Here is a 22,647-nt window from a genome sequence, read left to right as displayed (position 1 = left end):
GGGGACCCCATGAGTTCACTGGCCAGACAGGCTAGCTGAAACAACAAACTGCTGGTTCAGTGCAAACCTTACCTGAAAACATGAAGTGGAGAGGCAGCTGAAGGCCCACTGTCACCTTGGGCTCTACAAGCATTCACACATGGACAAGTTTACCACCACTGCCCCATTTTGCTTTTATGTGAGGAACCATGACTGTGTAATACAAACCTAAAACCCAAAACACACAGTGAAACTTCCAGGTAGATATACACACACATAGATAAATTATCATTTTTAAAGCATTTTTAAAAACAAACTAAAGATACATGCCTCAGGGTCAGAACATATTGTTAGGCATCCAAATCTTTGCAAAGTAGGAAGGGTCTATGCCTCAGTCTAGATACAGTTGTCACAACGTTTTCCTTATAGGCTTATAATACACTTATGGCATTGCAAAGGCGTTTGAGGTGAAACTTAATGATTATAGAGGTCTTTTAAAGATAGGAAACTGCAGTAAACCCCTTTGGGATCAAAGCAGGACTGAAGGTTCTCTTTAGAACACCAAGGAACAAGTTTTTTTTTTAATTTTGTTTTTAATTTTGTTACTTTATGTCTATGGGTGTTCTCATATCCCTGTGCCCAGTGAACGCAGTGGTAGCAGAAGCCATTGGATCCTCTGGAACTGGAGTCACTGATGGCTGTGAACCCCAGGTTCTCTTCAAGAGCAACGAGGACTCAGCCACTGAGCCATTTCCCTAGCCCCCAGAGGAGGGTTTTTATTAAGATTTATTTATTTTTATAAGGTATATGAGTAGCTGTATCTATATGTACACTTACATGCCAGAGGAAGACATCAGATCCCAGTATAGATGGTTATGGCCACCCTGTGCTTACTGGGAATTGAACTCAGGTCCTCTGGAAGAGCAGCCAGTGCTCTTAACCACTGAGCCATCTCTCCAGCCCCCAAAGGAAGGTTGTTCTATTATTGTTTGGGGTTTTTTTGTTTTGATTTTTGTTTGTTTTTAAGATTTATTCATCATGTATATAGCGTTCTGCCTGCATATGTGACTGCAGGCCAGAAGAGGGCACCAGATCTCATTATAGATGGTTATGAGCCACCATGTGGTTGCTGGGAATTGAACTTAGGACCTCTGGAAGACAATCAGTGCTTTTAAGCTGAACCATTTCTCCAGCCCCCAACGGAGGTTTTTAAGTGCCTTTTGCTTAGTGGAGTTTCTTTTTATATCACAGTGAAATCATTTTTATTGAAATCCAGAAGAAAAATATGAATTATTAGAACTTAGACTATAGAGTGCTTTATTTCTTATAACAAATAAGGGCTGTGTGCATATGTGCATATGTGCTCATACACTGGAGGAAAACACAGGGGCCTCCTCTATCATTCTCTGCCTTATTTCACCTCACTAAACCTGGAGCTAGGCTGGCTAGCCTGCAAGCCCCAGCAATCCTCTTGTCCCTATCCCATCATAGCACTGTACTTAGATTTTTACGCCCAGCTTTTTACCCAGGTGCCCAGATTCAGACTATGCCTTCATGCTGTGCTCTCAGTGCCCTGAGCATGGAGCCACCTCCCCAGCCCTAGACAATGCTCTGAGCATGGAGCCACCTCCCCAGCTCTAGACAATGCTCTGAGCATGGAGCCATCTTCTCCAGCCCTAGACAATGCTCTGAGCATGGATCCACCTCCCCAGCCCTAGACAATGCTCTGAGCATGGAGCCACCTTCTCCAGCCCTACACAATGCCCTGAGTGGAATTACAAGTATCAGTGAGGGTAGGCACTGTTTTTAACCACAAAATATTACTACCTAAGAATATTTGAGCAATGCAAAGATAACTTACCACATCATTATCTCTGTTTGTTTTGGACTTAATATTCATATACTTTATCTTACTTCATTTTCAAGATCGAAAAATGTGTGCAACATCACAAGTTAGCCAGAGATGAAACTAGAATGTATTTATTTCAACGTTTGCAATCATATTTAACTCCATTTATATCCTAAGTACCTTCCATAGATTGAGGTTCCATTTCTCTGCTTCCAGTCTTGATCCTCTGTGTTATGTGATTGTCACAGCTCTTTTACATCTTGAGTTCAACTGAGTTAGACAAGCCAACCACCACCACCACCATCATCCTGTGTGTGTGTGTGTGTGTGTGTGTGTGTGTGTGTGTGTGTGTGTGTGTGTGTTGGAAACATACTCATGCTTGAGTGGGCATTAGAGAACAATTTTGTGAAGTTGTTTCTTTCATTCCACCTTATATAGGTGCTAAGATTAAGCTCATGTTGTCAGGCTTACACAGTGTCATAGTTAGGATTGCTATTGCTATAATGAAACACTGTGACCAATAAGCAAGTTAGAGAGAAAAGGGTTTATTTGGCTTACACTTTTGTATCACCGTTCATCATCAGAGGAAGTCAGGACAGGAACTCAAAACAGAGCAGGAACCTGGAGGCAGGAGTTAATGCAGAGGCCCTGGAGAGGTGCTGTTTACTGGCTTTGTCATCATGGCTTGCTCAGCCCAGGGAAGGCACCACCCACAATGGACTGGGCCCTCTCCCCCCAGTCACTAACTGAGAAAATGCCTTATAGCCAGATCTTATGGAGGCTTCTTCTCAATTGAGGTTCCCCTTTCCAAAATGACTCTAGCTTGTAGCAAATTGACACAACACTAGCCAGTACATACAGCAAGTGAATTAGCAGGAGGACCATCTTGCCTACCTGCCAGTAGCATTTTGAAGTGGATAGCCACCAGGCGATTTGACTTCTACTGTCAGTGCAGTCCGCATGCATAGCAGTGCCTGCAAAGCACTGCCCTTGAAACTATGGCCTCCACAAGAATTACCTCAGTCTTCATTGCCATTCCAACCTGACTTAAATGTCCAGTGTGTGAGGAGGAGGCATTCTTCATTCTTGATCCTGGCCTATCTGTATTTATGTGAGCTCAGGCCTGAAATTAGGTCCTGAGCAGATTTAGAAAATCAGGTAGCCAAGCCACCAGGTCAGAACCTACTTCATTTCTCCAGCTTTTATGACTCAATTATGTGGTTCCTTCAACAATAGGATCTTGCTTTCAGGTTCTGAAGAATAACCTAGAGCAATACCCTGTAGGGTTTGTGGGACCACACTGGACAACAACTTGAAGAGGTAGCCCATTCCTGGTACTGAGGTTTTTGTCCAGTAGTGTGTGACAATACTAATACCCTGATTGTGATATTGTCCCTTCATTCTAGGGTGACTCCATTTAAACTCTTTTAATATATGCATAGATATTCATTTTAGGATGCTTCTACAGAAGCAAGTTTGCATATGGCTTTTTCAAAGGGCCTTCAGTGTTAGCTAGCTATCCCTCTTCTACCCTGCTTCCCACCCCCCACCCATTGATCCTTCCTGTTCCTCTATTTTTTTTAACCTCTTTATACTACTGTATTCTATCTGCCTTCTCCTGAAAGAGCTACTCCTCTTGCCATGGGTCTCTGTGTTTCATACGAGTTTTCTCAGCTCTGCGGGTGATGCATAAATCACACATTATCTAAAGCTTAAAAGTGAACATTCATGTATGAGAGAAAACATGTCAATTAAGTGGCATCTCTAAGACATTTCATAATATGTGCTTGTATGTTTCAGATAATTTACTGGAACTCGCTAAATAACCCCAGCTGGCCTCAAACTCAGGGTGATCTACCTACCTCAGCCTCCTTAGGATTGAAATTTGAGGCAGGTACCATTTTTCCCAATGAAAATATTTAATTTCTTTTTTACTTATTTTTATATACCTTTTTACCTAAGTCATTGGTGTGTATCAGAGATTTTGCCACCATTGTTTTTAAGTTTTTACTAGAATATTGCAGAAAATACTGCAAAATCAAAGAAAAAAGTCACCTATAGTCCTTTTATGTGAGCAAACTTTCTTTTGTGTTTCCTTTTGGTCTTTTTTCCTATGTGCAGATATTCTGATTGATTTTCACATGGTGACGTTTATAAAAAGTGAGTTTAGCAAACATGTTTTTAGTAAGAAGTCAGTAATTAAGTGGCTTGCTTTGTTTACTTTCTGTAGTGGTCGGATCTAGTCGCCCTTTTCTTCACTTGACCGACTATTGTCATTAGTGAAAAGCCATCTTCCCATTAGGTGTTTATTATGTAATGCTCATGGGCATTGATTGATGTAAATGAAATTATCATCAAGGTGAAGTCACACAATGTTGATCCAGGAGTTCACTCATTTCCTTTTCTTTATAAGAGATTTATTTTATGTGAGTACACATCACTGTCTTCAGACAAGAAGAGGGCATCGGATCCCATTACAGATGGTTGTGAGCCATCATGTGGTTGCTGGCAATTGAACTGAGGACCTCTGAAGGAGCTGTCAGTGCTCTTAGCCACTGAGCCATCTTTCCAGCCCAAAGATACAACTTGTCAGGAGTGGAATTCAAACCCACACCTCTAGGAGAGACTGCAACCTGAACACAGCACCTTAGATAGCTAGGCCATCCTGACTACTCATTTTTTTCTTTCCTCTTTCTTTCTTTCTTTCTTTCTTTCTTTCTTTCTTTCTTTCTTTCTTTCTTTCTTTCTTTCTGTGTCTCTCTTTCTCTTTCTCTCTTTTTTAACTTCTAGCTTGGTACACTTTGCTAAGATCCACTATTATAATCTCCATATAATATAAATTAAATGTTATTTGTTAGTAATTGTCTCATATTAAGATTTATAATTTCAGCATGACTCATGATATTAAATGGTATATTCATGAAAATCAACATTCTTTTTTTGTAATGCGTTTGCTAGTATAATGCTCACAGGCTGAAATGTGGTGATGTGTCTTGGTGATTGTTTTACAGACCTCAAAGGAAGACCTCCTGCAGGCTGATTTTGAAGGTGCTTTGAAGTTTTTCAGAGTTCAGCTTCCAAAGAGATACCGGGCAGAGGAGAATGCAAGAAGATTGATGGAGCAGGCTTGCAATATTAAAGTAAGATTCATGAACTCACATGACTGCAGTATAGAGGGCATGTAAACAGTATCAGCATAGCAAGGCGTGTGTACCTCCTCATGTCTGTGTTGTTGGTTTCTGGGTATGTCTTAGGGGTGCTGTCTACACACTCTTCTCTCCTAGACCTTTGTCATTCCAGGATGTGCACAGTTGTTCTACCTTAGTAGGGCTCACAAAGAAAGGTCCAGGACTCAGATTGTAATACAAGGGAGGCAAACAGTTATCTTTTAGGTGGGGCTCTGGAATGGGCTTCTATAATAGTGGTTTCCATGACAGCAGACTTGGTATTCAGCTTTTACCATCTGTTTTAAGATTATTTATGACAGAACAGGAAAAATATGCCAAGCAGGTCTTTCCTTTTCCTTAAGGCACTTAGGCAGTTTGACTCTTGATCCATCTCACGTCTACCAGATCCTTGTAGATATATTGGTCTGTGTCATGTATCTAATTAAACAAATCTTATAAATTAACTCAAAATGAAAATCTGTATCCAGACAAATAAAAATTAAGATGGGTGAGCATATTTTCTCTAAATGATTTAGAACTAGTTTCCTAATGTCAGTACATATATCTCCAGAATATATTTACTTATCCATGACGTAAATATAAATTTGTTTATTAAACCAAAAGGCAAGTCTTATGGAACTTATATTATCATAGAAGAAAACAGACAATAAATAATTAACATAATAAATTATTTATGTTGGAAGGTGATAAGTAGACGTAGAAAAAGAAGAGAGGAAATGGTCCAGTTGTGATGTTTTTACTAGTGTGTGTGATTGACTAGTGTGTAGGCCTCCATGAGGTCTGAATGAGACAGAGGGTAACTCATGAAGATATTCTGGGGAGTAATGCTCCAGGCAGGGAAGAGCCAGTTGAGAGGTCCCGAGACCAGCTCAGGGCCTGTGAGTGGAAAGGGTGACATGTTGGCCAGTCAAACTAGAGAAGGAAGAGTGTGTGGAATCAGAGTAGAAGTTACAGGGCCCACAAAGGAGCCAAGAGCTGCCAGTTGTTATATTTAGGTTTACTTTGAAGTGGCAGGGGAGAGCAGTATGTTCTTGGTTCTGAGAGCATGGCATACATCAGCTATATGATGGACAAGAATGTGTAAAAAAGAGAGAGCACACAGAATCTGAAGTTCATCCATGGGTGAGCTGAACCAAGAGAGCAACAGTGGAGAAGAAACAGATTGGAAGTGGGAAAACCTGGGTGGACCTTGAATTTCACTGTATGTGCATATAGCTGTGAGGGGGTGAGGCAAGCACATTCTAGATCCTGAACTAAGCAGATACACAAGTGTTTCCTTTACTTTAATGAGCTCATTACTTAAGATGTAATTATATGAGCCTAATAAATAATTGATTTGGGGTTCTTCCAGGTACTATTCCACCGCAACATTAAGATACAACAACAATAAATTAAAAACAAAAGGCAGGGTCTCACTATGTAACCTTAACTGGCTGTTCTATAACCCTGGCTGGCCTTCTGCTCTTCTCCTGAGTGCTAGCATTATAGGTATGCGACACCATGCCCAGCTTGTGGGCTTGAAGCACTGTTCTCAACATCGATTTTTATTTTTAATTCTAACCTATTTTAAAATAGAGTATAAATGCCCCAAAGCACCAATCAATGCTGAAAGTAAATAGCTGAATAGAAAAAAGATTTTTTTGTCTTCCAAATGAACCCCATATTTAAAAAGATCATTTTCTAAATACTGCCCCTCCCTCAAGGACCTCTCAAATCTTCATCCTGAGTGCCAAGTTGCTAAAGCCTTCAAGAGGAATTATTCCAGCTGAGCATAGTGGCGTTCCCTTATTGTCCCGGTGCTCAGGAAGTTGAGGCAGGAGGACTGATTCAATTTCAGTCTGAAGTCAGCCCAGACTAGACACCTTTATCTCAAAACGCAAACCAGAAAGACAGAAAGATAGACAAGATAGACCAACAGACACAAATACACATGCATAGACTGTTTGACTGAACCAACTGTCCTAGCCAAAACTATGTTTACTCATAGGCATCGAAGGTATATTCTGAAGGCTGGGGACTGTTAAGTGAATTTTGTGGGAAGTAAATTTGAAACAATTTTTTGCTACTGGTTGTTCCAGAGATGCCAAGAGAATTACAATTTACCTGGGTTACATTTACTTATGATTACTTTAAAAGTCTGTTAAAGTAAAACATTCAGTTCTAAAATATAAAAGTATACCAGCCCTGGTGACACATGCTTTTTTTAATTTTATTTTTCTTGGATATTTTATGTATTTACATCTCAAATGTTATCCCCTTCCTCAGTAAAAAGAAAGCCACGTCGACATTTTCAAATTGAACTGGATGGGTGAACTGTGTATGGCTTCATGAACGTGTCTGTGTGTGTGTGTGTGTGTGTGTGTGTGTGTGTGTGTGTGTGTCTTTTTTCTTTTTACAAAAATAAATAGTAAATAACAAGAATCTGTCTTGTACCCTTAAGTACAAAACCACATTGGTACTGTGTTCTCCCTGTGTGTAATTAACAAGTAAAAGGAATACTAGAATTGCTTTCTCATCTAGTAGTTTCTCTGCTTCTAGAAACTTAATTCCCCCTCCATCTTGTTCTCTCCTAGCAATCTTTGATGGTCTCAGTTAGATTAATGTTTGTACTTTGAAAGGGAATTTTCATATTTCCTCACATACTGTCCTGCAGTGCAAGCCAGTTGTTATGATTTATGTTTATCCATGTTGGAGAGTAGACCTAAATCTCCTCTGTAGTTGAGAACAGCAGATGACTTCCCCATAACTATTTTTAGGATCTACATTTCTTTGAGTTATGTATTTATTTTCCTATTTTATTTTATATTAAAATTCTATTTTAATTGTACTTAATAATTTGGTTTAGGAATCTGATTTGTACAGGAAAATAAATATAGTATTCTTCTGTCTGCTGTAGCTTGCCCATTGCAAATAATTTGATTTTGTTCTTTTAGTTAGAAATAAAAATGAAATTTAGTTTCTCGTATATTTAGACTAAGTTAGTTAGTTTAAGAAGGTAGTTTTATTCCTGGGAGTTCAGTAATGATGTTCCTCAACTTAAGATGAGATTTAATCATGTAAGTCCATCATAAGGTTTCGAATACCATTAAATTTAAAAAGGCATATCTGGTATATGTAACCAACTGAAACTAATATAACTTAGCAACACATTACAATGTAGAATATTGCTTCTTTGCCCTTTGATTTTGTGACTAGCTCAGAAGTGCATTATGAGAATTTAACATATACCACTCACCTGGGTAAAGGTCAAAATTTTTAAATCAAAATCGTAATTTTGGTTTCTACTGAACATGTATTACTTATATGCAACAGCACAATTGAAAAATCCTTTCCATTTAATCAATGTAAATCGGAGGCTCTCTATAGTCCAGACACTTAACCACCGCAGTTTCAGATGCCAGCACATCTACTTAGATACAAAGCATCGTCACGGTGTACTTAGTACACTGTTGTTTACATTCTCATCTTACCAAGCCTTCAATCCGTTTAGCATTTCACGGGCAGGCACTCAGAATCTAGTACCCTAATAGGTACTTATGTTCTATTATACCCTCTTCTCTTCCTCTTGTTCATATCTCTTCTTAAGCATTTGGTCTTATACTTGAAATGATGGAAAGAATTTATAAATGAGCACAGCATAAGAAGAAAATGAACATTTGTGTCATCCATTTATCTCAGATAGTTGCTTGTCAAGTTTTATGAAATTCCACTCAAAGACAAACTACTAAGAAAAAAGTTCTATCTTTTGCTGTACTCAAAGGGCATGATCAAATGGAGAGTCTTCGTTGGAAAGCTCCCTGGCTTGGGGACTTTCAATTACTACCCTCTGTGGGAACAGAGAGCCAGTTCTTTCATCTAGAATGTCTGTGTGACTGTGCCAGGACTTCCTGAGCTGACCAGATCATGGAGTCCTGACCTACTGAATGGATCAAGCCCACTATTGAGCCATTTAAAATGGCAGTATTGGGAGATGACAGTAAATAAGGATCTGGGCACTGAGACGATGGTTTAGTGGGTTAACGCACTTGTTGCTCTTGCAGAGACCCCGAAGGAGGCACAGAGATCCCTGTGCTCAGATAAGCACTAGGCAAACCAGGAGTGTTAATCATACAGGACTGTCTCTTCAGAAAGATGGAGAACCTGTTTTCTGCCCAGAAGGCTGGGAGCAGAGATAGTTAATAGCCTGGTAACATTTGTACTGTGTGGCCCAGACCACACCAGAGCTTCCCCCAGCATTTAGGGGAAGACCCTTATTGTGAGTGTGTTTTCCTCTGTCAGTCAATGGAAACTATCTTTATGGAAGATGTCACATGAACTTTATAAAGAGTTTCTCAATGTAGTAATATCTTAAGCTTTGTTGTGCACACGGATTGAATAAATTATGACCAGGAAATTTTTTTCACCAATTGTGCTATGCTTAAATACACCTAAAATAAACTACTTGGGGTCAGACTTTGAAGTTTGAACCAACAGCAGCTACTGAGTCATGTTGAGCTTGCCTGACTGATTGCAGAGACAACACACACACACACACACACACACACACACACACACACACACACACACACAGACAGAGACCCTCCTTCAATTCCCAGCTCCCACAGTGGTTCATGAACATCTCTGACTTCAGTTCTAGGGGATTTGACACCATCTTCTGACCGCCATAGAAATTAGGCACATGTGCTACACGGACATATATTTAGCCAAAACACTCATACACATTTTTAAAAATCTAAAATAAATAAATAAATAGACTAAGAGGAAAATAGGAGGTGGGACTCAATTGGGGGAAGTATGTAACCAGGGGCAGCCCTGAGAAAAAGATCTTATCTCTGTCCCTTTTCTCTGGCTGCTCTCTGGCTGCTGTGAGGGAAGAAGTTTTGTCCTACTATACTTCTGCTCCCATAATCTGTGCTGCAGAACTAGCCAGGAATCAGTAGAGTAAGGATTGTGGACAGGCACCTTCAAAAGTACAAACTAGACTGCCTTCCCTCTCTTGTTTTCTTTAAGTATTAAAGTACAATAGTACTTTAAGTATTAGTGTCATCGCATGAAAAAACTAAATACTGTTCAAAGGATTGCCTGCTCCAGTCATAATATGTAGCTCACTCATTCTCTTCCAGATACTTATTGGGGGTGGGTGAGGGGTTGATTATTGTACTGTGAGGGAATCTTACACTACAGACCACTCAAAGAGGTGCCACAGTTGACCAGGCAGTCTTCTGCTACTCAGTTTCCTTTAGAAACTATACTTTGGTCCTGTTTATGTGTGCTTTATGCACTGTCCAGGCACAGCATTATTCCCTGTCACCCTTACCTGAGGGTCACTGTACTCTCAATAAAAGTATCTCTTGATACTTTTCTCCTGAAAGGTTTAGGCTAAAATTTCTCACATGTATTTGTCAACTTTTATAAATTTCCACTTAAAGGCAAATAAACCACTAAAGATAAAAGTCCCCGCCTCTCTCTTCCCCTCTTCCCCCCTCCCTCTCCTCTCCTCTGAACTTTTTTCTCTCTTTTCACTTACCCCATATCTTCATTTCTCCCTCAGTGTTTGTGTCTATATGCAACCATCTACCATTTTTTGTGTCTGTATGCATTTGCTTTTATTATAATGGTCATAAGAAGAGTCTTACAAAGCCTGGGAGTCTCAAGCAACAGAAATTTATTTTCCTAAAGTCCTGAAGACTAAATGCCTAAGATCAAGGGATTTTCAGAATTTATGAGAGAACCCTCTCAATGGCACACAGTGGACACATTTTTTAATCTCCTCTTGTCTGTGTGTTCTGTGTCCTAATCTCTTTCTACAAGAACACAAGTCACTTTAGAGTAGGGAGTACCTTGCTTGACATTAATTTCACTTTAAAGGCTTTATGTTTAATACATTTAAACACACTGCTGGGGAGTTAGGGCTTCAACACACAAACTTCCCCATTTCTTTTCATAGTCTGTTGAATATAAATGCTTTCTTGGTCTCCCTGAACTATTCTCTACATCTGAGCACGAGTCTTACTTTACAGCTCTGAGCTGTACCTTCAATATCTTCTAACACATGGTGCTTTCCTATTTTTGTCAGTATATGCAAGTTCTCCAGTTTTCTCCCAAACCACCAGATTATCTGAAAGATCCTACTTTCTTCACAGCTCCACCCCCACTCCTATCAGCCTACTTGTTTGGCAAAGGAATTCAGTTGGTGTGCATGTTAGAACTCTGACTCACCTCAGTGCTCTGGACTAGTGTGACTTCCCTGAACAAACTTACTGTATAGCTCATACAAGCTCTCCCCCGCCCCCATCCCTTTCTTGGCCTAAAAGAGAAGCAGTGAGTCGTACAAGTACATGTCTAGCACAATGCCCAGTGGAAGAAGAAAGCCTATAGTGTATTTTAATTGAATGAGTATTTTAAGCAAGAACAGGGTTTGAATAAAATGTTTTACCTAATTTTACGATAGTCACTGTTTTAAAAATTTGTGGCAGATAAAATTTTCCACAAAAGGGGAGGTTTTTAAGAAGGCTGTTTGATTGAGTGGGGTTGTCTGGGAGCATTCAGAACAATCTCTCTGCCTTTACTTCCTGTCCCTTCTAGTTTTCTCTACCTACTACCTCCTGTGTGCACATTAGGCAGGTTCTCTCCCACCAAGCTGAATCCCTAGTTCAGGAGAAGATTAAACTCCTCCAATTGCTTGTTGTGCAGAGAAAACTGCAGTCCCCTGTTATCTGAAGGATGCCCTCAAACCGTTCAGGTCACATCAGGATGTCATGCATGCTCTTGTCACAATCTGTCTCATCTGCCTACAACACTTTCTTCTGTAGTGTTCTTGAAGCAGGTAGGGACTCGGGGGCTGAGCATCAAGGTTTGACTCTGTCTCTAGTTCCTACTGACTAAGGGATCCTGAGGCAGTTACTGGATCTCCTTGAACACAGTGTATTCCTATGTAAAATAAGGCCAATGCCAACCGCACAGGGGATTGTGAGAGTTAATTAAGGTAAGCAGATAGGTGAAGCACTGGCTCAGTTATTTTCCTGTCTCTTCCCATAGCCATGTGGTCAAGCAAACTCATTTACTTTTTAAGACCAGATCGTAAGTTGTTCCCTCTGGGAACCTAGACTGTTACTTATTCCGACTCTGCAGTCCCTCCATTAGATCCCATAGGGAGTAAGAATGGACTTTCCTGAAGACTTGTTAGTGGAATTCAAGTCTTGGTTTCCTCCTCACCAGCTCTGGCAGTTCTCTATGCTCAGCATTTCAGTTTTCTCTTCCATAAACGAAGCAGCTAAGGAGGATGGCCATGCAGATTACATGCAGGTTCTGTAGGAGGAAATACCCTCAGTTTTTAATTATTTAATTATTATTAATTAATTATTATTTTAATTATTTAATTATTTCTATAATGATTTTGAGTCAGCCTGCCTTGTCTCTCTTAGATGGTATGTATGATGTATTATGTAGATGTATGAAGGAAATCCACCTACTGCTCTTAGATAGTGTGTATGATGCATATATGTACATGTATGAAAGAAGTCTACCTACTACTTGTTTATACTTATTTAGTTAACAGATTGTGTTTGTAAGATAAGAAGAATCTTGAGCTTTAAGATTTCTCATAAAAAATTGATTGTTAGTCTTTTGGTAAGATCAAGGGTAATTTTTTCCTGAAAATCCTGATGGAAATAATAATATATTTTAAAAACCCTTGTAAGTAATGTGAATGGCACTCTAATCTTATCTGCTATAGAAAGTGAAATGAAAAGTGAAGTTAGGTGCTGGAGTTGTGTCTCATTTGGTAGGTGGTTTTGCCTGGTATGAATAAAGCCCTGGCTAGATCTCCTCTGCATTAACCTGGCCTGGCGGCCCGTGATCCCAGCATATGGGGGCAGCGCCAGAAGGATCAGGAAGTTAAAGCTGGTTTTTGGCTTCTTGGTGAGCTTGAGCATAGCCTGGCTACTTGATCCAATTTTAGTGACTTTTTTTTTCTTGACTGTACCTGTGGGTGGGGGGATGCTCACACATGCATGTGCTTGTATGTACATGTGGAAGCTAGAAAACAACCTTGGTTATCATTCCTCAGGAGCTAGCCACCTTGTTTTTTGAAATGGAGTCTGTCATTGGCCTGGAACTCACCAGTTATGCTATTGGCCCACAAGTCCTAATAGTCCACTTGTCTCCCCCTCCGCAGCACTTAATTACAGAGATGCACCACCTCACCAGATTTTTCACAGGGATCCTAGAGCTCAGACTCAGGCCTTCATGTGTGCATGGCAAGCACACTACCAACCGAGCTGTCTCTCTAGTCCCTAATGAGGTTTACGTTAAATAGTCCAGAACACACACACACACACACACACACACACACACACACACACACACACACACACAGAGTTTGGAGAAAATGCAGCTGGAAATGAGAAACAAGTCGTTTTTGTTGAAGAACAACATTACTTCACATTAGCTTTAATATGATAACAAAGCAGTTATATGTGCTTTTTGGAAGTTTGGTATATTTATCATTCAATCACCCCAATAATGCTATAAAGTGGGTATGTCACTGAGAGTTCTATAGGTTCAGCACAGAGTGTTAAATCTCTAGTAAGAGAGACTTGGCTAACAGTCAGTTTTAGGTCTAGGCCTTGTAGATCCTGCATCTGTGACTCTCGACCTCTCTCAGACTCTTGTTTATATTTATCTAAGGCTGCAGTGAACAGTTGTAGAAAAAAGTCAGTTTTTCAGATTTGTTTAATATTACCAATATTTATCAACCGCGTAATGTATTTAAAACTATTCTCATACAACAAGAGTATGTTGCTATTTAATTCATTCTTTATTAGTTGGTATTTAATGTTTATTATATCCCGCTACTTTAGTAGGCGTTCTGTTTGGCAGTGATCATAGTAGAAAATATTCATGTTTTCCTGAAGTTTACAGGGTAACAGAAAAGACATATAACATAAAACAATGTATACTATTAGAAATCATAATGAGAGGAATGGAAAGGGAAGGTTATTAACAGACAAAGGTAATAATGTGATCTAATTTAAATTAAGGAATGAAGGGAAAACATCTGAAAAGGTAGCATTTTAAAGTTAAGTCTCAAAAGATTAATAGGACTTTGCCAACTGAGGATGAGTTAAGAATGTCCTAGAGGCCAGGTAGATGACTCAGTGAGTAAAGGTCTTGCCTTGCCCCCAAGCAGATGGCTGAGCTTTATGCTAGGAACTCACATGATTGAAGGAGAGAACTGATGTCTGTAAGTTGTGCTCTGATCTCTAGACTATACTGTGGTTGCATGGCTGTGCACACAAAATGAATCAATAAGTGGAAAAATTAAAGTAATTATTAAAGTAATTTTTTCCTTGTAAATAAAACTAGAGTCCGCTGGATTTAGAAGGAATTCTTTTAGGCAGACCAAATTATAGAAAGAGAGAAATCTGTTACAGAGAATAGGATTTCCAGAATTTTTTAGTAGAGCATGAAATAAGTATAAAACAACCCAGGAAACATGAAATAATTTGAAAGGAACACCATAGGAATTGTCTTCTTTAGCTAGCATATGTCTGACGTACAATCTCACAGGAGACTGAAGCATGAGGATCATAACTCCAGGCTACTCTGGGCTGTAGAGAAAGACTCTGCCGGGCTGATGAGAGGGCTCAACAAGTAGAGGCACTTGCTATGGAGCCTGACAGCCCCACAGTCCCCAGGACCCACGTAATGGAAGGAGAGAGCCAACTCCTGCAAGTTGTGTTTTGATTGCCATACACACCCTCATGCACACACAGACTCACACATACACAATAAACAAAGTGTGATTTAAAATTTTCCACAAAGAGACCACTGTCCTTATTTTGGACAGTAAGAATTAGAATATGATGTTATCAAGCATATCAGCAGGGCACAGAAGAGCCTATTCTTTGGTCAAAGAGGATAATATAAGGCATAAGATTGTGAGAAGTGTCCAGACTGAAATTCTAGATTCTAATTTCTAAGTGGTAAAATTCAAGACATCATTCTTCTCCCTTCAAAATCACACAAATAGCCGAAGGTGATTCCCTCTCCAGAGCTGACCATGTGCCCTTTTCAGGAATGTAGCACCTTGGAAGAAAGCCAGGCATGCCCAAGGTCTCTGTGAACAAGGAATACTTGTTTCCTTTGCCTTCCTTTGGCTGCCTACATAAATAAAAAAATTTTTAATTTAAAAAAAATCACACCAATATGCTAGAACAAAACACAAAGAATATAGTCCTTACGTCAAAGAAAGTAGGACATGTGTGCAGCCCCAAACCACAAAATGTGTTGAAGGGCCAGAGAAATGCAGCTGATACAAGTGCCCATAGCCGTACATTTCAGACAAAGGTGACAGCATTCGCAGAGAAACAAAGCCAACAGTGTCCACAGCACATCCTGGGCCTTCAGTGTAAGGAAGCCTGGCAGGGGCTCAGGGAAGACTCCCAATAGCATTAAAAACAAAGTAAGACCAAAAGGTGGAGATTATATCTTAAATGTTAAACAAGATCAAATCCGGGGGGAAAACACTCAAAGGTGAGGATTGCTTCGAAGCAGTAGTAAAAAGTGAAGACTACAGAAAATAGGGCAATATTGACATAATAATGACAAAATGTCAGTCCACTAACCGTTTTTGTTGATAAAGTTATCTTAATGGTGTGTGCCAACACATATAAAATACCTTTATCACTGATTTAGATCCCAATATGGAAGGCAATAATTTCTATCTTATGTTAAGATTGCTGCCTGAAAGAAAGCCACCTGGTGTGTGAAGACCAGGAACCATTTTATGTGTCACATTCTACCTTGAGCTGAGCTGTGTCTTCTGTATAGGCCATGCTTTGTAGATAACGGTTTAAAAGAAATTAAACCCAATGGGCTCAGTTTCAAAAGTAGCAATGTCTCCTGGGATAGTCCTGTGAAATGAGCTCTGGAAAGCTAGCTTTGCTCCAGTGCCCAGCCCTGGCCTCTGGTAGAGTTTCCAGAAGTATCAGTTGAACTTTGCAGAGGGCAGTCGCATAGGGGGTGCTGATGACTCGCTGTGATCCTCGATATCAGCCATATTTGGGATTTTCCTCTTGAGCATTTGTCTTCAGAATAGTATTTTTCCTGGGTCAGATATAGAACCAGCTGCTGTCTGCCCCTCCGACCCCATCACAGCTGTGTTGGGCTTGCTGCTCAACGATATGCAGTGACCATAGCTAAATTCTTGGAGATAAGGTCCTGCAAAGCATAGTGACTGTCACATTGTACTTTTTTCACAGAAGCCTGTGCACTGGGGCAGTATTATAAAAAGGAGGCACATTACACATTGTATCTCTTCCTATGTGTGATATAAGTCCATGTAGTATATATGCATATGCACATGCATATTCATGAGGAAGCCAGAAGTAGGTATCAGGTGTCTTCCTCTACCATTTCACAATTTTAAGCTTTGGAATCTCTCCAGGCAGTGGTGGTGAATGACTTTAATTCCAGTACTCAGGAGGCAAAGGCAGGTGGATCTCGGAGTTTGAGGCCAGCCTGGTCTACAAAGTGAGTTCCAGGACAGCCAGGGCTACACATAGAAACTCTGTCTTGAAAACAAAACAAACACACACACACACACACACACACACACACACACACACACACACACACACACACACACACTAGATTCTCCCTGAACCTGAAGAAAGCTGTTTCAGCATAACAGAATGACCAGTAAGCCTCCAGGATTCTCCTGCCTGCCACACACACGCTGATACTCACTCAGAGATCCCTACTATGGCATGCTTTCTGCAGGGAGACTGTGGTCCAGCTCAGGTCCTCATGTCTACTTAGCCCCATTTACACACAGAGCTTTTCCCCTGCTCCCTATTTCCACGCCACAGTAATCTCAGGTTTTCTTAGGGTTTGAACATGGCCTGTATGTTAGTAACTAATTAATTTATTGATAGACTGATTGGATGAATGAATGAGTGAACTGCTTATTGGGAATGAAACTGTGTTCTTTCACATAGTGTTAAGGTTAAACAACCTCACATAAGAGAACTCTTATTGCTTAGACACTTGGTGAAGGGCACTGCCATGCTTTATTAAGCAGGGACTGTTAAAAGTGAGTTGATTCCCTCAGAAGGCATACACACTGCCAAAGGGAATTCTGACTGACAACATGGTTTGGTGAATAGATGTCAAATGCCCATCTCACCTGATGAGTACTATTCTAATATTTGCCCATTAGCTACTCTCACTCAGGAAATAGATTAGACCCTTAATGGCTTATGCAATCAGGAAATGAACAACATAGTTATAGATTCCACCAGTGAATTTGAAATAAAACTTCCTGCCTGTTAAAATGAAGGCTCCTGGCTGGAGAGTTGTCTCACTGCTTAAGCACATGTGCTGTTCTTTCAGGAAACCCCAGTTCAGTTTCCAGCACCCATGTGGGGCAACTTGCAGCCCTCTGTGACACCAGCTCTCGGGGATCCAGCACCTCTATATGCAGGAGCAGGCCCACCTACACACAGCTAAAGTAATAAAGATAAACCTTTACAATTTCAAAACAGTATAAGGTTACCCCTTAACCCAACATGTTATAAAATAATTTCTCTTCCTTTCTAAGTCCAGCCCTTTTTATCCTGGAATACTTTCCCTGCTGTATTTTCAATAAAAGGCTATAAGTATGAAATTAAGTTTTTAAAGGAAGCCCGATTTTATGTATTAATTATAAGATATCAACTTACCATTAAGCATAGACAGTCTGTTCTGTGGTAGGAGGGACAGCTCATTTCTTGGTTCATTCTGCAGTATACAGGAAGTTTGATCCAGGACAGCTATATGGACACTCTGATGGCCCCACTGGAAAAATCTTAGACTCACCTAACTTTGCCCGAGAGTTTAGCACTGTCCTATAGACAGGCCAAAACCACGCCATGCTGTGTGTGTGTGTGTGTGTGTGTGTGTGTGTGTGTGTGTGTGTGTGTACTGGTGCATGTGTGTGCATGTAGACAAATACACGTGTTTTCATTATATGTTTAAAATGTATATTACTGCTATAGTCCATTGATAAAAATGGTATAGATTGTAAGACTAAGGGCCATTCAAATCCCGCACCCACATATATGTCAGTATGTATTGCTTGATGACTCCTTTACTCTTACCCAGACAATCAGACCTTCGCAACAGAATTTGGTTTGGTCAGAGGCATTATTATTACTATTGTTACTATAAAAAAAGAAAGCACTCCAAACACCCACTATCTGATAACAAGTGCCCCATCTGAGGAGTTCAGTTTGAATAATTTGAGTGTGACTGCTGACTTACTTCTGTATGAGCAGTTGCCCAACAAGTGTGAGTGCCAAATTTGATTCCCAGTGCCATATACACAGCTTGAATAATTCTTTCATATATAGCAATTCTTACATAGCAGTGTGATTTAAAATAGTGTAAAAAAAAGTTTAAGTAGATTTGGCTTCTCTCCCATGCTGCTGTCTTAAAATAAAGTAAGATGCTCACAGGGCATATTGATTACAGAATACAAGGCCAATTACATCCCAGAAACAAAACACTTCTTTCTCTCCCATTATGATATTCTTCACTAATATATTTCCCTGTGATTATTTGTAAAAGCTGACTTCATCTAGTTTCTCCATTAAGTTTTATTCAGTTTGAGCTTTAAAGGTATTTGAGGAAAACTGGCCCCAGTTGTCCATACCTGCAACCTTAACCTGGGAAACTTAGTGATAATATGTCTTAAAATAAAACAAAAATAGAAACAAAACCAAAATTAACAACCCCCCCCCAAAAAAAAAAAACAGTTCGAGGATGAAACTCAATACTTGTCTATAAGTATCCAGGGTTCAATCTCCAATGTTTGGATAGAATCAGGGGAACACAAGGAAGAATTCATTTAGTGAAGAAGACGATTGGGAATTGTTCCCTCATTTCATTTATATGGTTCAGAATACAATGTTACAAAGGGAAATAACTAAGCATGGTGGCACGGGCTGTAATTCCAACGCCTGGGGCTGAGGCGGGAACATTATGAGCTGAAGGCCAGACAACTAGGCATAAGGAGTTTGATGGTAATTTCGTGGGGGGTGGGTCCATAGCAAGATCCTGTCTCAAATAAAAAGGGGAGAGGAAGTCTGGGGAGGTAGCTCATTGGGAGGAAGTCTGGGGAGGTAGCTCATTGGGAGGAAGTCTGGGGAGGTAACTCATTGGGAGGAAGTCTGGGGAGGTAGCTCATTGGGAGGAAGTCTGGGGAGGTAACTCATTGGGAGGAAGTCTGGGGAGGTAGCTCATTGGGAGGAAGTCTGGGGAGGTAACTCATTAGGTTATGTAAGCATGAGGGCCTGAGTTCAGATCCTCTGAATTTACTACCTAAAGCCAGACCATAGCCCTGTAATACCAGTGTGTCTATGGTGAGATGAGAGGCAAAGACAGGAGAATCTTGGAGCTCACAAGCAGCTAGGCTTGTGCACACAGCACTGAGGGGAAAGTGAAGACTGACACCCAGGGTTGTTTTTGATCTTCACATGTGCTGTGGTTATACCTGTACTCACACACAAACACACATGTGAACACACATATGCATGCATGGTGGAAACGGTATCTACTCTAACAGTTTCAGTCTACAAAGTAGCTCCAATGATAATCACCATACTGTACTTTACATCCTCAAAATTTAACCATTCAGACTGGGCATGATGGCACATACCTGCGATCTTAGAACTTGGGATGTGGTATAACTGAGAGTCTGTGCTCTTTGACCAATATCTCCCCATTACTCTCTACCCTCAAAGTCTGTCAACCAGTCTCCTATGAGATTGATTTTCTTACACTATACATATAATTGATATCAGACAATATCTTTTCGTTGTGGTAGCTTATTTCATTTAGCATAATGTCCTCCAGGGTCATCTAGTGTCTTTCAAATGGCAGAGTTTTTTTTCCTAGTGAATTAATATCCAATTTACATGTGTAAGCATATAAATATGTTATATATGTATGTATATATGTATATGAGATATATGCACACATACATACATATGTGCATTCTTGTATACCACATATCCTACATGCAGCCACCCATTAACTGGCACTTAAGTTGATTCTCGGTTATTGTGAATAATGCTTCATGAACACAGAAGTGTAGCAATCCCTTCAAGATACTGAATTCAGAGTGCATGATGGGGCATGTTTTTAACCCGTCCTAGGGAGGCAGATATCTGTGAGTTCAAGTCCAACCTAGTCAACATAGTAAGTTCTAGGCTAGTCAATGTTCAATAGTGACATCCTGTATCAAGAAAAGGAAGGGAGGGAGGGAGGGAGGGAGGGAGGGAGGGAGGGAGGGAGGGAGGGAGGAAGGAAGAAGAAAAACACTCAAAACAGCAACAAAAAACCCCACTAAATACAAATGTTGACTTCTTCAGTGATGTGATTGCAGACCAAAGAACATTTCTCTTAATAACTTTTTTGAGGAACCTTGATGCTGTTTTCTATATAGATTGTGCAGATTTACATCTGAACGTTTATAAGGTTCTATTTTCTCCACACCTTCACCAACACTTGCCCTTTTTTGTGTTTTATGAAACTCACAATGTCGCTTTGACTGGCCTGGAATCCCAGAACTTCTCCTTTTTCTGTCTGAATGTCGGGAATTGCCCTGGGCATTTTTGCCTTTTTGATAGTAGTTGTCCTAAAGCACTAGTTGTTGGTTTTGACTTCCATTTCTCTGGTGATTCACTGTTGTTTGGGAAAGTGTCTCTCTAGCTTCCCTGCCATTTCTCCAGTTGAATCATTCTGTTTGTGTGCTTGTTTGCTATTGAATTATGTGCACTTCTGATGTATTTTGATTAATAACCTCTCATTGATACTTATTCCATTCCCTTATTTCTTTTCATCTTATTATTTCTCCTGTGTGTAGAAGCTTTCTAATTGGATGTAGTCCCATTTTTATTTTTTATTTTTTTACTTTGTATTGTCTTGTTCAAAACACAGTGTAAAGAACTTTATCCTGCTGTCTCTGTCACAAACTTTGTGATTCGAAATCCTTACTATCTATCACCTTTAATCCATCTTAAACTAATTATTTTAGATTATTTTATGTTATGTGTATGGGTGTTTTGTGTATATGTAAGCATGTGTACCATGTGTATGTCTAGTGCCTGGGGACTTCACAAGAGGGTGTCAGAATCCCTGGAACTGTTACAGGCAATGGTTAGGTACCATGAGTGTGGTGGGAACTGAACCCAGTTTTGTACAAAAGCAGCAAATATTCTTGGCCAGGGAGCCATCTTTCTATCACCTCAAGCTATGCGTGCACATCCCGTTTTCCCTGAATGTATTGTGAGAGACTGTCCTCTCCCATTGTGTACTCTTTGTGTTTTTATGAAAGACTAAAACTGCAGTAGTTTCTGCACTGCATTATGGTGCTATATCTGCATCTTCATTGACAAGAAAACTATTAATTAATTAATTGATTGATCAATTGATTAATTTTACACATTGGGGTTTTTGTCTATGTATATTTCTGTGCACCATATGCATGCCTGGTTCCCAAAGAGGCCAGAGAGGATGTCACATATGCAGTGACTGGAGTTATAGACAGTTGGGAGTCACCATGGGGGTACTGGGGTCAAACCTGGGTGCCCTAAGAAGATGCCAGCGCTCTTTTCTGTTGAGCCATCTCTAAAGCCCAATATTTTTAAGAACAAACCAAGTGTGAAGCATACATTGAAACTGATAAGTTTGAGGAGAAAACTCTTAGAGAAGAGTAGTAGTAATTAGTGTCTTAGTCTGAGTTAGTGTGAGGTATTCAACCTAATCAGGCTTTTGAGAATGAAGGTGTTACCATTATTTGAATAAAATTACCGTCTTGATTTGCTGAGGAACCATCTAATTTGCTCCCAACAGAGAGCCTTACATGGAGACACTCTGGCTAACGCCGTGGAATTTGCAGCCTAATTTCTAAGTAATGCTTGTTCCTTTCTGCTGGTCCTCACTTTTTCATTCAGTTTATCTTTTTAGGAAGCCTGATAATTCCTAGTAAGTTCATGTACTTTAGCCATCCAGAAGGGAGTGTTGCTTCCTGACTACCAAAATAACCGATAGATCTGTACCATTGGTAAAATCCTGGAAGACTTCCTTATTTGAAATTTATATATTTATTAAGCATTAATCTTCAAAAGCAGGAGGAAATCATTTTGCCTTTAATTTCTTCTAATTTCTACTTTCTATTAGTAGTTAATTTATAGGTATATTATTTGTATCAAAACCAAACCAAGCCAAACAAAGGGGAGTATTTTTATTGTGACCATCTTTTCTCCCATCAACCTTGCTTTCTTTCTCTCCCTACCAGTGACTGCCAGTGACAATCTGCTGACAAAGGAAACACTGATTCTTATAAAGAGGATTCTGGAGCTTTGCTTTGAAATGCTAAGCTGCTTTGAGGTCAGAAGACATATATTAAGGCATTAGGAGAAGGAATTAGTGACTAAATTAAAGGAATGGCTGTTTCTTGTAACTTTTGGGGGGGAGGGTAGAATTTGATTCAGCAGAAGTATCTTAGTGTGTGGAGATGGGGCTGTTACTGCAGTGTTCTATCCTGCTCCGAGGAGCCAGGATGTGTTTACCTGTCCTGAGGTC

General features: G+C 40.0%; 1 protein-coding gene and 1 non-coding gene across 10 annotated transcripts in view; both read left to right on the top strand.

Moving 5' to 3' along the window:
- Positions 1-22,647, top strand: part of Rabgap1l (RAB GTPase activating protein 1-like) — a 595,723-nt gene that overhangs the window by 476,510 nt on the left and 96,566 nt on the right. For all 9 annotated transcript variants that reach the window (NM_001401442.2, XM_087580933.1, XM_087580932.1 and 6 more), the window contains 1 exon segment: positions 4,840-4,968. In NM_001401442.2, the coding sequence (NP_001388371.1) occupies positions 4,840-4,968 (129 nt within the window).
- Positions 15,049-15,188, top strand: LOC120096380 (small nucleolar RNA SNORA67). The gene has a single exon (XR_015636407.1). It is a non-coding gene; the product is annotated as a small nucleolar RNA SNORA67 (small nucleolar RNA).

This window comes from Rattus norvegicus, chromosome 13 (assembly GCF_021556685.1).
Source record: "Rattus norvegicus strain SHRSP/BbbUtx chromosome 13, alternate assembly SHRSP_T2T, whole genome shotgun sequence".
NCBI lineage: Eukaryota > Metazoa > Chordata > Mammalia > Rodentia > Muridae > Rattus > Rattus norvegicus.
Note: the sequence above shows the minus strand (reverse complement) of the source record. Positions and strands in the feature narration are given on the sequence as shown.